Source organism: Gekko japonicus, unplaced genomic scaffold (assembly GCF_001447785.1).
Source record: "Gekko japonicus isolate JY-2015 unplaced genomic scaffold, Gekko_japonicus_V1.1 scaffold334, whole genome shotgun sequence".
Taxonomy (NCBI): domain Eukaryota; kingdom Metazoa; phylum Chordata; class Lepidosauria; order Squamata; family Gekkonidae; genus Gekko; species Gekko japonicus.
The window spans coordinates 516,641-534,964 of NW_015173683.1; the positions used below are offsets into that span (position 1 = coordinate 516,641).

The window sequence follows — 18,324 nt, forward strand, 5'->3', positions numbered from 1 at the left end:
AACAGGGATGTAATTGTGCATCATCCCCAGTGCAGTGATGTCACCCAGAAGTGACGTCATCATATTGGGGGTGTTGTGCATGGATGCTCTGGTATCTGGGCAAGCTCTATGGTTTGAGGGCAGAGCGTCCCTGACGTGATGTCACTTCTGGGTGATGTCATTGCAATGTCCCCACCCGCCCCTGGAATGCCCCCCAGATCCCCCCACCAGAGCAATGAGGGGACCTGATAACCCTAGGGAAGTATATGGGAAAAGTGAGATTCTCTCTCACAACTCCTTGAGGATCCCTACCATACAGTGTGGCCTGGCCCAGTGGCCAGCACCACACAACTGGGCCATAGTTTTCCTAGGCAGAAGCTGCTGGGGGAGGAGAGAGAAAGCTGAAGGCAAAGATACAGACAAGTGTAGGCTGGCTGCTGGGTGGGAAGGAGAGAATGGGACAGGGTTTAGGGTCCGCTGCTCTTAACCGCGCACCAAAACAGCTGAGGGTGAGGGCCGTTATCCCACAAGTCCTTGTTGGTTTTCCTCCTTGTATATTCTAACAGCAAAGTTAGCCTTATCTGAGGATCCTTAAATCTGGATACTGGAGCCATGAATAGGCAAGGTAGAAAAAATGCCCCAGGTTTGCAGAAAAAGCTGAAATCTAAAAAAATACATGGGGGTTAAAAAAACAAATTAATAAAAGGAGTGCCTGCTGCTTTAAGAAACAGAAGCCCTCCTTGGCCATGGCTGGGCAACCACAGCATTCTAGACTTTGTTTCTGTTATTAAAAAGCAGGGGAGGGGCAGGGCCCTTTCTAGGGGTGCTTTAGCCTTAACAGAGTCAGGCCTGGCAACAACCACTGGATGACTTGATACCACCCTATTTGCATGGTTCACCTAGGCCTGGCCACTTGCTGCAGTTCAACAGCAGCCATCCAAGAAAACAAGTGTGGTGTAGTACCGGTAGTTAGAGCTTCCAAGTAGGCTCTTGGAGACCCTGGTTTAAATCAAAGTGGAAACTCACTAGGTGATGTCACATATTTTCAGCCTAACCTACTTCACAGGTTTCTTAACCTACGCCACTGTTTCTTAAAGCAGCAGGCAGTCCTTTTATTAATTTGTTTTTCTTAGTATAAAAAGAAGGATAGGAGAATTATATAAGCTACTGTGGGCCCCACTGTATGTGGGAGGCAACAGTGGGAGGGCTTCTAGTGCCCTGGCCCCACTGATGGACCTCCTGATGGCACCTGGTATTTTTGGCCACTGTGTGACAGAGTGTTGGACTGGATGGGCCATTGGCCTGATCCAGCATTCGCTTCTCTTATGTTCTAAAGGTCAGGTATTAATAAAGTAAATTCATAAATATAGCTGAAGATGGAAGGCAGATAAAAGGTAGGTTGTTAAGTGGCTGAAAAGAAGAGGATGAGGCAGGGAAAGGGGAGAGGATATGGGAGGTGCCATGAAGAGGAAAAGTAGTGTACATGGTATGAAGAGGGGGATACAGGGGAAAGTGAGGTGCCCCTGGCACGTCCTAGCGGGTTTCCTACTATGCAACCAGTACCACACAGCTGAGCCATAGTTTTCCCAGGTAGAGGCTACTGGGTGGGAAGGGAAAGATGAAGTCAAGGGGGCAGATAAATGTAAGTTGGTGTTGGGTGGGAAGGAGAGAAGAAAGCAGAAAAAGATGCAGGTATGGGTCCTTTTAGGGAAGGGGCAGAGAAATAGTGCAGGAGTTGAAAATGTGAGATCCACACACACCCGTAACTCCTTGCTGGTTCCCTACTTATTCATATCTGAGTTTCTGCATATCAGGAATTCTACCACCATTTTTCAGGTGAGAGACATTGAGGATCTGAGAGTGTGGTTATCTCATCATAGACACAATTTTAAATAATAGTAATTTTTGTAAACAGTATTCTAATTTGTGACTTTCATAGGGAGATGTAATAATAATAATAATATACTTTATTGTCATTGTACATAGTACAACGAAATTAAAGGTGCAATCGTTCGGTGATCTACAACCATACTCCTACACTCACACAACCATTCACAAGTAAATGCTGCATGGCAGATTAAAATACATAGGTGGTAACTTTCTGGAGACTAGGATGGGGCCTGGGAGAAGACCAGGATTCTCTAGAGAGTTAGTGCTGAGTGTCATCTGCATATGGACGACATAAAACGCCAAAGCTCTGGATTGGAAGATCTCATTCAGTAGTCTCATGTAAATACTGAAGAGTGTGGGTGTCAAATTGAAAGTCAGCAGGGTAGACCTTGACCCTCTTTACATAGAGTTTGCTGTTGTTTTCCCCGTACCTAGCAGTGTGTGGGGATTTATCTACCTGGAGAACTGGCTATTGTAAAGAAAACCAAAGCAATCTATGTGCATGTGCAGCCAATAAGTTCCCATTTATAAGATGATCACAGAAAGGACCTGTCATATATAAATTAATCTTGCTCACCCTGACAACTGAAGAACAAAAAGTGTGTATGTCCATTTCCTGCCTTTGGCAGGAGGGCTGGTATGGCCATCATGGTTAAAAAACAAAGAAATGGCCACTTAACTGGACAAATAGTTTTGAGGGGGCCCTAGGAGGTGAAGTGAGAGGTGGTATTACCACTTTGTTCAGGAACTGGGGAGTAGAGGAAGATTTCATAGCACTTACAATCACCTGAGGTATATATGCAGCTGAAGCGTCATCTTTTGGTATATATATGGTTTTAACCCATTCAGAATATGTCTTCCAAGTTGGAGAATAAGAACTCATGAAGCTACTGAAGTTACATTACACTGAATCAGACCATCAGTCCATTAGGGTCAGTATTTTCTGCTTAGATTGTCAGTGGTTCTTCAGGGACCCCAGTTGAGATCTTTCACATCACCTGCTTATTTGATCCTTTTAACTGGAGGTGCTGGGGACTGCAATATGTTGGTACATATTACTATTTTTCCCCGAGGTATATTTTGGGTATGTGTATTTTGATGCAAATTTTAAAATGTGCACTTATATATTTTAGTGGCATCTTTACACAAGAGAGGGACTTTTCAGTGGCAGCTCTGTGATTATGGAACATCCTCCCCAGGGAGGTGTGGCTGGCCTCCTTGCTTTTGATCTTTATGAGGCAGTTGAAGAAGGGGTTTTTTAAGGATTGCTTTTGGTTAAGTTTAGTAGCAGTCCTCAGTAGTGATTTTAAATGTTGGTTTTTTATGTTTTTAATGTATTTTATTCTATGTATTTTAATTTGTAAGCTGCCTTGAGCTCTGTAAGGAAGAAAGGTGGCTAATATTTTAAATATTGGGGAGAGGATTTCACCATGATACCTGATAGAGTGTGATGTACCGCAAGGGGCAATCCTCTCACCGATGTTGTTTAACATCTATATGTACCCCCTCGCCCAGTTGGTCCAGAGATTTGGGCTGGATTGTTATCAGTATGCTGATGACACCCAGCTTTATCTGTTGATGGACAGCTGCCGGGACTCCACCCCAGATATTCTGGACAGGGCACTGGAGTCCGTGGCTGGTTGGCTACAGCAGATCCAGTTAAAACTAAATCCAATTAAGACAGGGGTCCTGTACCTGAGTCATGGGGGCTGGGATTGGGACTCTATCTCCCAACCCTGGATGGGATGTACTGCTGACACCAGCGCTGAGGGTGAGGAGCCAAGTGTGATCTTGGATGCCGCACTCTCTATGGAGGCCCAGGTCACCAGTGTTGCCAGATCAGCCTTCTATCATCTATGGCTGGTCAGGCAACTGGTTCCCTATCTCACTTCCCGGGACTTGGCTACAGTGATCCATGCAAAGATCACTTCCAGGTTAGATTACTGTAACTTACTCTACTCAGGGCTGCCCATGAACCTGACCCGGAAACTGAAGCTACAAAATGTGGCAGCGTGCCTGTTGACTGCAACATCAGTGCAGGCGCACATTCAACCAGTGTTAAGCCAATCGAACTGGCTGCCAGTTGTGTACCGGATTCGATTCAAGGTTATGGTAATGACCTTTAAAGCCCTACGTGGTCAGCGACCAGCATACCTATGGAACCGACTCTCCCCATATGTGTCCCAAAGATCTCTATGCTCAGCTGACCAACACCTTCTGGTAGTCTCCAGCATGAAAGACAACCATTTAGCCTCAACAAGGGCCTTTTCTGCCCTGGCCCTGGCCTGGTGGAACATAACTCCCACTGGAGATCAGGGCCCTGCGGGACTTATTACAGTTCTGCAGGACCTGTAAAACGGAGCTATTCTGCCAGGCCTTTGGCTGAAGCAGCAGGTGTCTAATTCATCTCAGCCTCCCCTGCTTGCACTGCAATCCACGAGAGAGCCTTTTTTGGTGATGGTACCAAAGCTCTGGACCTCTCTTTCCAGGGATACTCATCTGTCTCCTTCTATTGCCATCTTCTGCCAGTGGCTGAAGACTTTTTTGTTTGGTTTGGTTTCCCTCAGTGATCCATCCTTCCTACTCAGCATTTTAATCATTTTTTAAATTGTGTATTTTAGCTCTGGTTTTAATTGTTCTAATCATCTGTTTTTGTTGGTTTCATTGGTTTTTAAGATGTGATTTTATTATGTAGGTTTTTAATTTGTCTAGCCGCCTTGATGGCCCTGATGAGGGCAAAAAGGTGGGGTATAAATTTTGTTAAAACCCTGCTAGAATCCAAAGAGTTTATTTAGGTATGCTAAAAAAATATGCATGTTCTGTAAAATGTTGACTCTTTTTCTTGGAACAGTGTGCTTCATCCCAAACTGCTCTCAAAACTCTCCTTTCTTTGATGTATTTACTCTAACTCTCTTTTCTTTGATGTATTTCCCCTAAAGTTTATATTAAGACAGTGTTTTATGAATTACAGGATTGGTTCTGAGCCTCTTTGATGTGCACGTCCTCGAAAAAGTAAACTTTCATTTGACAATAATATTAGCTGCTTGTGTTTTCTTTTCAGATTTTCTTGTTGGAGCTGTATCATCATGAGGGAATCAGAAGACGTATCCTTCAGCAGCATAGATAATGAATGGAAGAGGACAAGAAAACAAAAAGGACATGGCATATAAGAGGATTTAAGACCTGGAACTCTTGGCTATAACACGCCTGTAAAAATGGGGCTTATTCTCTCAAAACAGAAATTACTGTAGCAAGTCATCAAGTTTGGAGTCATGCTGCTGAACTAGAAATAAGTATTTTTCTCTCTTTTCGGCCAGTAACAGAGCATTGATGGATTATGATTTTCCCTATTTGGAAACATTCATTTTACCCATTTAGGCTATCCTCATGACTACATAAGGAACAGACAGTTTCACACAATATTGATCATGATGGGCAACTGAACTTGTCCAAACACACAAACGCAAAAATGGCAGATTTTGCAGACTTGGTTCCAAATTGAACCAGAGCTTCCCAATGCACTTTTTACAATCTGGGAATTGCTGTACTGTATGGCCGCCTTCTGAAGACCATGACGACATATAAAATAAGGATATCATCTTATTGTTGATATCTTTGAAGAGTCATAAGTAGAATCAGAAAAATGAATGGAGGCAAGGAGTGTGATATTGGGGACAAGGATGGAGGGCTGCCTGCAGTACAAGTTCCGGTTGGTTGGCAACGGCGAGTGGATCAAAGTGGAGTTCTGTATATTAGGTGAGCATTCTAAGAGGCATGTCTGATTACCCAGAATTACTGCTGAAGTGCAGTCTTTAACAGGATGTCTGACTCGAGATTATCACAAAAAATAAGTTCTAATGACACATAAAATTTACACTTATTTCCCCCTTTTTCCTTTCCCACTGGAATGAATACCTCAATGTCAGCTTGTTAGCACTAAGCCAAATAAGGTATAGCATTTTATTTAAGGGGCTAGGAAGCCATGGTGCCTTGCGAGCTAAATCTGGCTGGCAGAGGATCATCCCTTATCCTATCAATTCACTGTTCCCCTCTAACCACCAGTCAATGTCTTTATGGTGATTTTTCAGAAGGGTGGAAGACCTGCAAGGACAATAGACTGGGCTGTGCATCTTCTCTGCAGTCTATATTGTCCCCAAGCTTCAAGTATGCTGGTGCTGGCCAGAGAGTGAAGCACAGGCCACAAAGGGTTCAGTTACACTCTGAGATACAATCAATTGGTGCAGAGTTCTTTGGATCATTCTGTTTCAGAATGCTTGTAAAAAACAGTACGTCTGAGTGTTCCTCTGCAAAAACAAATGAAAAAAAACCCCTCCCCATGGGAAATGAGTATCTCAGGACTCTAGCCTAGTTTCTATAGGGAAGGGTTTTTTTGTGAAGCAAGAATATGGTCAAGATGCTGCTGCATCTTAAAATCTAGTGGACATGCTTACTTGAAACACTGTAATTGCATGTTTATGTCATTTATCTGCACATTTGAATTGGTGCTTGTTCTCTTTCTGATCTGTAGTCTGCAATAGACTGGGTTGGCCACTACTTTGTATTACAAATTCTGAAGTACACTTTTATTGTTCTCCATATGAATTTTTTTTTAAAAAAACATCCCTCTTTTCTCCCATTGATTTGGGATCCAGCTTTGCTCCTGATTAAGTAACAACCGCTGTTGGAGTGACGGTCAGAACATTCATGCTGTTGTGTGCTGAGATTTTTTTTTTTTTGCTAATGTATCACTTAAATGAGGTATGTTAACACTATAAATCAAATTGTTCATTTGATTAGACTTTTTTGTAGGTTAAATTATTGTAACAGGTTAAGGTTTTTCATTATGGACCTTCTGTTTCCTTCTTCCCTGTCTCTTTTTTTGCTCCATCCTGGAATTATGTTTATTTAACCAGCTATATTTAGGTAGGAAAGAGGCTATAAACATCACAATATTCCATTCAGGTACAATGGAATTGTGATTGTTGCTGCTGCCTAGTGGTTACAGATGCCGGGGCATAGACATAGATAGTATATGTAGTGCTATAAATTCTTCTGGGTAAGATGTTGGATGTAAACTATGAAGAGAACTTCTTCACAAGCAAAATAGAAAACAGAGAAGAGAGAGAGGAAACTCACATCTCAAAAATATGTCATGGTGTAAGAATAATGCTAGTTAGTGAGTAACATTCAACACCTAGAAATACCTTACTCTTTGGTGCACTTGGCTGTTGAGATCAGAGGGCTCAACTGTATGAGACACTGGAGGTCTGTGATCCTATCTGCAAACAACTGCAATTTGTTTAAAAGCAGCTGTGGAGGAGGGGAGGACCAGTGTAGATTAAGACTATAGTGTGGCAGTAGCTACGTGTGTGTGGCAGTAGCTTCTCTCCCATGTAATTTCCTGGGTAGAAATCATGCCTCCTTGCAAAGTGGCAGTTAGCCATCTTTTCCCTCTACCAGAGTTAATAGCCTCTTCTTGGGGGCAAAGGATATACCTCTCTCAGGAAAATGGTTAGGTAAAGAAAGGCTTAATGCTCTCCCCATTCCTGTGCTGCATCACAAATCCCTGAGCCCCATTGTTACTTTTAAAAACAATTAAAAATAAAGGGAGCTTGATCCCAGATCTCTTGAATCACATGGAATTGAAACCTGATAATTTAAAAAAGGAAACAGAGCCATTCAAAGACAAACTCTCTACTCAAGTGTAATGTTAGTTTTACCATGGTTGCCAAAAGTAAAAGCAGCTGCATAGGTTACCTGTCTAACATCCATGTTGGCATGGAAACATGAGAAAATACATTTGGTCAAACCAAATTACATATGATGCTTTGAGAAGGCTTTTAAAAAATCATGTACAATTTTGTTTTAATACTTTGTCACAGTTCATAAGTGCAGAACTGAGCAATTTCCCTCCTTTTTGTAGTTTAATTGTCCTTACTGTATAGCTTTAACCCTGGCACATAATTAACTTTTGTCTTTGCATATTAACACAAGGAATTAACTAACCTAGCATGGGTTTTTTACTTGTTTGTTTTGTGTTCTTGAATTTTTTTTCCTGGGGTTTTGTAACTTGCATAATTTCATTTAATTATATTTCTGGTCACACTATTTAAAATGAAAGTATTTTGAATTATTATTGGGGGGTAGTTTTTTATTTTCTAGATTTATGTTCAAAAAATTCAGTAGGCTTTACGTACTTCTCTGCATGTGTTTGCTAAATAGTTAACAGGAACAATCCTATCTGTGTGGCCAGCAATGGCACAGCTAACACCAAAGGCATGGCCAGAATGGCCACCGGGTACAGGTCTGAGTCTGTGTGCATAGATGCATGCACACACACAACATTCTTTCTCTATATGCGGCTCTTAAGGTAGAAACTGAAGCCATACTTTAAAAGTTTTGACAGAGGTGCTGGTCTGGCGTTTAGGGATCCCAAGTCCCCCCGGGGGGTGGGGAAACCCCCGCCCTAGAGGCCCATTCCCCGGCGGCGCCGGATTGGGCCCCGGGGGGAACTCCTCCCCGACGTGCGCATCACCAGGAAGTGACGCGGGCACGCTGGGGGCAGGGCCACGGCTATTCCCTTGTATGGTCGTGGGCCCGCCCCCAGCATGCCCGGCATCATAACGTCACTTCCTGGTGACGTGCATGCGGTGTGCGCACTCCGGGAGCCACCCGGGAGTCCCCCGCGGAAGAGGTAAGTGACACTTGGCAACCCTACTGGCGTTACAGCGTCTGAATACTTCCAGTCTCATTTCTCTTCAGCAGTCATTCAGTCTTGTTTGTCCTGCAAAGCAACAGCAGAACTTCATCAGGTTTGCAGCAACATTGAGAAGGCGGCAGGAGTAACTGTTTCTTTAGAGCTGGGGTGAGAAATAAAGAAAAACTTGAAGCCAGCCCTGGAAAATCCATAAAAACGGCTTTGCATGTCTATAAATAGGATGCATAAACATATACAATTAGTATAAGGATAGTTAGAACTAAGGCATCTCAAGCTTATTGCCCATGGTGCTACCTTTCCTATGAGTGTGTTAATACAACTTACCTTGGTGTCCCAATGGTTCATCCTCCGTCAGCACATATCAAGCTTTAAGGGAGACAGTCAAAACCTTTTGTGCTGGAGCAGAAGTTTACAGCTTCGTTTACTACCGTGAGCATCACTTCTTGCTGTGCTGAGCATGGCCAGCCTCTGCCCTATTCCCAGGGTTAGGGGTGAAGAAAATGAAGGGTACTACTGTCCCTGTAGTTACACTCTGTTATGGAGGGTCTCAGAGCGCCTTGACCAGCATATTAGGTCCTTCTTTCCACCTGAATTTAGATCCGGGGAAGGAAGAGAGGATTGTTCCACAACCTTAGCTTTCCAAGGAAGCTCAGGGAGCATTGAAGATGAAACCATGTCCTCCCCCTTTAGGGAAGTAGGAAAATCATAGCAGCTACAAATTGGCCAAGGCCAGCCAAATTTCCAGTGTCATTGCTAGCCTGTGTGTGTGTGTGTGTGTGTGGCTTCCTGTGTTTAGTGGAATGTAGATGAATACATAACATGTATATACCTAGCTGTAATCCATTGTCCATTCTAATACTAGTATTAGGTTCCCCAAATGTTACCTATATATTACAGTGACTGTTTAAGAGTCTAGGCTGAATATGGCATGCCTGAAGAATGGCTTGGATCCACTTTTAGGCTACAGTGGGAGAGGAAGTCACATTCCATTGCCAGAAATTGTTTCACCTGCAATAATGGTCCATTGGATCCAAACCTGTTATACAGTATTAAGCCTGCACGGGCCTCATCCAGCAGTTGTGCCCTGTGTCACAACATTACATTGTTGTCTAAGTATAGGCAATCTAACTGACAATTTTACAGGGATGAGGAGCAATGTATTACTGATAATTGATTATTAAACAAGTGTTCTCTGTACATTAGCAGCATTGCTATGAAGACCCCTTCTGCCCACTAAACAGTTGAACATTAGCTTTCTAAACTAGTTTCGTATCTTTTAGCCTGTGATACATTTGTTTATGACACTGTAGGAATCCTGCAATCCAGGTTAGGAATAGCCTGATTTAAAATATGTTTAAATATATGAGCTTCTGAACGTTTGTTGGGTTGAATCCAAAGTTTGATTTCTGCTAACAGAAGGAATTTCCATCAGCAGAACTGAATTTTCCTGCTTCCCCCTGCTGCTGCTGCAGCCCTCTGAGGACAGAGGACCCTTAGGAGCAATGTGAGGAGTAAATGTGAAAATACCCTCCCTCCTTTCCACTGACAGAAAGCTACCTTGGCTCCAGCCTGGCACTGCTTGAAATAGGAGCCTCTGGCATTGGATACTTTGCCCCACATTGTGAAGATCCAGGTCTCTGGCCTGGAAATAGGGTTCCCAGCCTCCAGGTGGGACCTGGAGATCTCCCGCTTTTACTACTGATCTCCAGCTGACAGAGATCAGCTCCCCTGGATAAAATGGCTGCTTTGAAGGGTGGACTCTATGGCATTGTACCGTGCTGAGGTCCCTCCCCTCCCCAAACTCCGCCCTCTCCTGGATCCACCCTCAAAGTCTCCAGGTATTTCCAACCCAGAGTTGGCAACCCTACCAGGAAAGCTTTGTGGTAGTTGCACAGTTCTTCTGTGCATTATACATTAATACGAAGACTGGTACCCTACAATGCCCAAGAGGGCAATGGAACATCTTTGAAATATCAAGCCTTGAATAGTTCCAGTAAAATGTAGGCTAGAGGGAAAACAAGCTAGAGGTATATTTCTAAACAAAAATCACATTTATTTTAACTTTTCTGTGGATATTGCCATGGGAATGGTTGGATTCATTCATATAGTGCTCCTCGAATTGTGTGAGAAACGTGTTGTCTAAAAATATTGATTAATGTGTATTTGTTGCATTTTCTTATTTTTTCAGTCCTAGTGGGTCTTTATTGTCCTGTTTGGAGCAGGTTAAAACATACCTGCTGACGGATGGAACATGCAAGTGTGGTTTAGAATGCCCTCTCATCCTTCCCAAGGTAAAAACAGGGTACCGTGAATATGCTGTGAATGTAAAAGTAATATATTGAACTAAATGTTTTGCAGTCCTGCCAAGAATGTTAATGACATAAGGAAATACTACTTTACACATATAGTGTTTAAAATGTGGAATTTACTGCCAGATGATGTAGTGATGGTCACAGGAGGGGATTAGATGGATCCATGGAGGATAAGTCTATCAATGGTCCAAGCCATGGTTACTGAGAGGAACTACCACATTCAGAGGTACTAAGTCTCTGAATCCCAGAGCCAGGAGGCAACATCAAGTGAAGAACTTGGCCTCTATGCCCTGTTGTTGGCCATCCAGTGGAACTGGTTCACCACCATGTCCTCAGAAGAGCCTCTTCTGTTCTTATACAAGTTAGAGCCTTTCAGAGCTTCAGCTCAATCTCTGTTTCAGTGAATACAGTTTTAATAGCCATTATTTTGTAGCAGAATGGTATTTTTTAGGAAAAGTGTATTGCACAGTAGGATAAGGAGATAAGTCGGTACAAATATGATCTTTTAAATTTTTGTCTTGATTTTTAGTTGTAAGAAGCAAGCTGTTTCCACATTCTGCAGTGTAGCTTGAAGGAGAAACCATTAGCCCTCGCTCCCCTAATAAATGTAAAAGCAAGAAATGCCAGGTGCTACCTAAAAATGTTCATGTGTAACTCCAGTCAGTTACCATGCAACATAAGTACTGTTACATAAAATTACAGCAAACTTATTAATTGAGAATGTGGTAAAAAAACATGAATATATTGACATTGACCTGGTTACTTGCTGATTTTTAGCACTGATAGTCATATTGCCACACCCTGAGTGGAAGAGACATACTGTGCACGCCTATCTATCTGTGGAATGAGATGGAACTTTCCACTGGTCTCTTGCAGTCCCCCCCCCCCAAGTTCCAATGCTGTCTCCCAAGCTGCCTCTTTCAGGAGGCAGATAGCTCTGTGAACTCTTAGAGCAATTAAGTTTGCTGCCTGGAGAGTTTAAGTAGGAGGTGTGTGACAACCTAGGTAGAACAGGCCCAAGCCCTCTAGTGAGGCACCAAAAGCATGACCCATCAGAGCTTCATGAAGAACTGGTCATCTTGCAGTTGTTGAATACTGCGAGGGAAATTATGTTTCCAGTGCATTGAGTGGACTTTTTTATTTCCTCTGAAGTGCCAGTTACAAAGACAGACATAAAGGAAACTTATTTTTAATTTGATTAAATTTCCAGCTGAAGAGAGGATTTGAGACTTGTAACAAAATTTTATTGGTAATATGGTTCTGGTATTATTTTTTAAGGTATTTAATTTTGATCCTGGAGTTGCTGTGACACAAAGAACAGCTGAAGATGTTAAAGCAGATGAAGATGTCACTAAGCTATGCATTCACAAAAGGAAAATTATTGCAGTGGCTACACTTCATAAAAGCATGGAAGCGCCACATCCGTCTCTGGTTCTGACTAGTCCTGGAGGTGGAACAAGTAAGTGGTTTTTGTTTGTTTGTTTTTGCAAAAGAAAAGATGTACTTCGGACATACATGTCATTAGAAATGATTGATGTTTTGTGGAAGTCAGTTACAAATTATATTTGTTGATAAAATATCAAAATAAAGTGTGCATATAAAATGCAAGCCAGCATAGAACAAGCAGTTAGATTGTGTTGGGTGACTTTGGTAGACCAGGCAGTTTACTCTACCATGGTTGATAGCTAAAGCATGGCACACAGTAAATTTTACATAGTAATTCTGCTTTGCCGCATAGTTATTAACCTCCCTTCTGTTCCTAGGTCTAGCATCACATATCTTAGTGAAAAACCACATGGTTTGTTTGCAGAAGATCTCTGGTTCAACCCCTTATGTCTCCAACTAAAAGGACCTCAGGTAGTTAGGCTGGGAGAGACTGTTCCCTTTGATGAGCCACTACTAGTTAAAATAGACTGGGCTTGATGTCTAGAAGCAGCAGGGAGATCCATATGTTAATATATAGATATGCTGTGCAAAACTTCCATCTGTTGGTGAAAAGATAAAATGCTGGGGACATGCATTTTAGAATGCCAAATGACAATGAGGACTGGAAGAAAGCCAAGCAAGTAAAGAGGAAGGTGATGTCCCATACCATGCAGTGGTGTGATGGAGAATAGCTTTCCTGTTTTCTCATGTACATACTTGTCCCAGAACAGTGCTGTAGGTCCAGCATGGCTGAGACTTTGAGAGCAGTAGTGCATCCCAATAGGCTGAACAGGAGCCATGCCTTTATTTGCTCAATTTTTTTCATCATTTAATGCTTTTGATTAAACTATTTGATAACCATTATTGTGCTTTGATAAATTCAAGCTAACTCTCTCTAACTTATTTTTTATTTTTCATTTGTAATTGGAGTTTGCTTTAAAGGGAGATTCAGATAGCCCTTGGACAACCAAGTTTGGATTCAGGGGAAAACACCCTCCGGGCTTCTTCAGTCGTGACATGGCAATGTAGTGGAGGTCAGGCTAGCCTTTTCTCTGTTCGTAAATAGTGTAGGAGATGTGATTCCTGGACGTAATCGCTGATTTAGGGCCCCTCCGCACCGTATGTTGTTGTACATGTGATGTACACATGCAATACTCTTGCAGTGTTGTGCATGGGAATTTGACTCTGTATGCTGTCTGATGGGTCTTTGACCGTAATAAACTGATTGATTGATTGATTGACTCTGCTGTAGTATGCCATATTTAGCTGAATGACAGTAATTAATATTTTCTCTAAATCAGGTGCAACTCCAATAGTACCTTCACGAGCGACAACTCCAAGATCAGTGAGGAATAAATCACATGAAGGGATTACAAATTCTGTGATGTCAGAATGTAAGACTCCTTTCAAGTTGATGATGGGGGCCTCAAATGCCATGGGTAGGCTGTATGTGCAAGAGATGACTGGAAGCCAGCAGCAAGAACTTCATTCTGTCTATCCCAGGCAGAGATTGGGCAGTAATGAACATGGACAGAAGTCTCCGTATCGAGGCAGTCATGGAGGAATGGCTAGTCCAGCTTCATCAGGATCACAAATATATGGAGATGGCTCGATCTCTCCTAGGACAGACCCACTTGGAAGTCCAGATATTTTCACAAGGAATAATTCTGGTTTTCATGGAGCACCTAACTCTAGCCCTGTTCATATGAACAGAACCCCTTTATCCCCACCTTCAGTAATGCTACATGGTTCTCCTGTGCAGTCATCATGTGCAATGGCTGGAAGGACTAATATACCTCTTTCCCCAACCCTGACCACAAAAAGTCCAGTAATGAAAAAACCCATGTGTAACTTTTCAACTAATATGGAAATGCCACGTGCAATGTTTCACCACAAGCCACCCCAAGGCCCTCCACCACCACCACCTCCACCTTCTTGTGCTCTTCAGAAAAAGCCATTAACATCAGAGAAAGATCCACTTGGCATTCTTGACCCTATTCCTAGCAAACCAGTGAATCAGAATCCTGTTATCATTAATCCAAGTACTTATCACTCAAATGTCCACTCTCAGGTACCTGTGATGAATGTAAGCATGCCTCCAGCCGTTGTCCCTTTGCCAAGTAATCTCCCTTTGCCAACCGTAAAACCTGGTCATACAAATCATGGGAGTCATGTGCAAAGAGTTCAGCACTCTGCTTCAACCTCTCTCACACCCTCACCAGTAACATCACCAGTTCATATGATGGGATCTGGAATTGGAAGGATTGAGGCTTCGCCCCAAAGATCACGCTCATCTTCCACGTCATCTGATCATGGAAATTTCATGATGCCTCCAGTAGGACCACAGTCATCTTGTAGTAACATCAAAGTTCCTCCTCGATCACCGAGGTCAACAATAGGATCTCCTAGACCATCGATGCCATCAAGTCCTTCTACCAAAACTGATGGACTCCATCAATATAAAGACATCCCTAATCCGTTGATTGCTGGAATGAGTAATGTATTAAATCCTCCAAGCAATGCAGTTTTTCCATCTGCATCTGCTGGAAGTGGGCCCATGAAAAGTCAGCCTGGCTTGCTGGGAATGCCTTTAAATCAGATCTTGAACCAGCACAATGCTGCCTCTTTTCCAGCTAGTAGTTTACTCTCAGCAGCAGCCAAAGCACAGCTAGCAAATCAAAATAAACTTGCTGGTAATAATAGCAACAGCAGTAGCAACTCTGGAACAGTTGCCAGTGGTGGCAGCAATGATGGACATAGCACTTTAAACAGCATGTTTCCTCCTACTGCCAACATGCTTCTACCATCAAATGAAGGGCAAAGTGGTCGAGCAGCACTACGAGATAAATTGATGTCTCAACAAAAAGACCCTTTAAGGAAAAGAAAACCACCAACCACTACAGTGTTGAGTTTGCTTAGGCAGTCTCAGTTGGATAGTTCTGGAGTCCCTAAATCTGGGCCTGATTTGATAAGAAAGCAGAACCAAGCTTCATTTCCCATCACTTCTATGTCCCAGTTACTTCAATCCATGAGTTGTCAAAGCTCTCATATGAGCAGCAATAGCACTACTGGTTGTGGGAGCTCAAATACTGTTTTGCCTTGCTCTGCTAACCAGCTGCATTTTACAGACACTAATATGAGCTCTGGTACTCTTCAGAATTCACTGACACAGAATATACCTCTAAGAGGGGAAAGTATGCACTGCCAGAATTCAAACACTAACTTTGGCCATGGAACTAGCCCTGGTCCAAACAACCATCTTACAGGCTTAATAAATCAGAAGCAAGCCAGTGGGAATTGTGGGGTGCTCAGTCAATCTGGAATGGCTTTAGGAAACTCGTTACATCTGAACCCAGCTCAGCCAAGAATCCAAGCAGCCTCCACTCCAGTGATACCAAACAGCGTTGTGAGCAGTTGCAATCAAACAAGTCCTGAAGCAGGTATGTTTCTGGCAGGTATCTATGTATCTGAGAGTTTGAGCAAGAGTACTTTTAAATATGAATTTTATTGCCTGTCTTCAGGAAAAAGGAATGAACACTTCTGTTGCATGTTCTTAGTAATTCGGTGCATCACAAAATGTGCTATCTTATGTACTATCCAAGAATGGTATTCTGTAAGTTTCACTGGAGTTTGTTCTACATTGATTCCTCTCAAAGTTGTTGTTTGAGCGTCAATTCTTATTGTTCTTCTCCGATTGTGAGAAAATTCCAGTCATTTTGCAATAGAGCTCATGTAGTTGGTTAATACTTAAAACTTAGACTGACACTTTGTTGATATACTGGCAAAATGCCTGCCAAATAATAAGAACATGTATAGAAATGTGACCATAAATGAGTGTACAGATAAATTTTGGGGGTGGTTCTGTTCTTCAGTTAATTTTTTTAATGCTATAAAATATGCATAATACACAAAAAATATACAAGGATATGACATTCATAAATTCTCACCGTTAGTGTGATCCTTACTATAGCAATTCATATTTAATATGTCCATTAGAAATGTACAGAAGTACCAAAACACAGCTCCAGTTCTAACAACATTATAATACTTTGTTCAATAAAATGGTACTCTAACTTTTGCTGCTGTTTCACCAATAAAAAGCTCATACCTATATAGCATGCCTTATCTTAAACGGATAATATAACACAGCTATATTCAATAGAGATACTAAGGATTTTTGTTGTTCAGTCACACAGTTGAGTCCGACTCTTTGCGACCCCATGGACCAGATCACGCCAGGCCTTCCTGTCTTCCGCCGTCCTCTGAAGTTTGCTCAATTTCATGTTCATTGCATCTATGACACTGTCTAACCATCTCATCCTTTGCCGTCGCTGTCTTCTTTGACCTTCAATCTTTCCCAGCATCAGGGTCTTCTCCAGTGAGTGCGCCCTTCTCATTTGGTGGCCAAAGTATTTGAGCTTCATTTTCATTATCTGGCCTTCCAGGGAACAGTCAGGGTTGATTTCTTTTAGGATTGACTGATTTGATCTTCTTGCAGCAAGAGACCCTGAAGAGTCTTCTCCAGCACCATAGTTCAAAAGAATCTATTCTTCAGCGCTCGGCCTTCCTTATAGTCCAACTCTCACAGCCATACATGACTACTGGGAATACCATTGCTTTGACCATGTGGACTTTTGTTAGCAGGGTGATATCTCTATTTTTTTATCATGCTGTTGAGGTTCGCCATCGCTTTCCTCCCAAGGAGCAAGCGTCTTTTAATTTCATGGCTGTTGTCACAGTCTGCAGTGATCTGGGATCCCAGGAACGTAAAGTCTGTCACTACTTCCATGACTTCCCCTTCTATTTGCCAAGGAGTGATGGGGCCGGATGCCATGATCTTAGTTTTTTTGATGTTGAGCTTCAAGCCCACTTTTGCGCTCTCCTCTTTCACTCTGAGCAAGAGGATAGTGACTATATATCTGCCAATTCTTGCTTTTCTGGGTATGGGAAAGTGGGAGGCAGAGGGACTGATAACTCAGGTGGGGGAATTTCTTCAGAATTAGCAAAATCGCTAATTATGGGGTTTTCATTTTTGAATGAACACACAGAAACAAAGGTTTTTCCTCTGGATGTCTATGGATTATGTTGAGGTTTGCATGTTGTTTCAAAGCTCAAATAATATAACATTCATTTATGTTCTAGTGCAGGGATGTCGAACTCATTTGTTATGAGGGCCAGATCTGACATAAATGAGACCTTGTCAGGCCGGGGCAAGTGTGTCATAAATTGTAATGCCAGGTAGCAGAGATATAAACTTTATAAAGGACACAAACACAATTGAAGATTTTTTAAAACTTAAAATAAAACATGCTTAAAACATTCGCACTCTTGCAATATTTTGTTTATTTAACAGTCTTTGATAACTGACACCTCTTGCTTTGAATTATTGCATCAAAATCTGGAGACAATATCTGTCCTGTAGCAATCTTGAATATGCTGTTCAGGTGTTGTTCAGGTGTGTATCTGTAAGTTGCAAACCTACTTTTGATTTATTAACATTCACTACAGAAATCTCATGGTCAATGCTTTGAGCCTAAGACCCAGAGGAAAACATGAAATGGCTGGGCATTGTGAGCTTTTGTACATAAGTTGCTTCATGTGCTGGTCAGGAACATGTGAAGGCACCATGACACAGGCTGAGGGCTATGTGTTTGTCTACAAAACTATAGTCTTCCCCAGAGAATAGCTACAACTCCTATGTGGCAGTGCAAGAATAGAGAGACAGCAATATATATCAGCCTACTATTTGGGAAGTCTAGGTTCCAAATCCCCAGAAAGGTAATGCTCTGAGTGAACTCGGTCTAGACACACACACTCAGCCTAATCCACCTCACTGGATTATTCCCCATCTTAATAGTTCACATTGCTTTCCTACTGAGAAAGGCTAGATCATGAGGGCATGAATATAGTGAAAAGGGGAAGCAAACCCAGTTGCACCCAGGAGAGCCCTGGCATAATGGGCCCAACAAAACACACTCTCTCTCTCTCTCTCTCTCTCTC

General features: G+C 42.3%; 1 protein-coding gene across 1 annotated transcript in view; it reads left to right on the top strand.

Moving 5' to 3' along the window:
• The first annotated feature begins 4,984 nt into the window (after positions 1-4,984).
• MBD5 (methyl-CpG binding domain protein 5) overlaps positions 4,985-18,324 on the top strand; it is a 64,457-nt gene continuing 51,117 nt past the window's right edge. The window contains 4 exon segments of the mRNA XM_015423065.1: positions 4,985-5,625; positions 10,776-10,878; positions 12,178-12,358; positions 13,626-15,764. Coding sequence (XP_015278551.1) covers positions 5,513-5,625; positions 10,776-10,878; positions 12,178-12,358; positions 13,626-15,764 — 2,536 coding nt within the window. The 5' untranslated portion in view covers positions 4,985-5,512.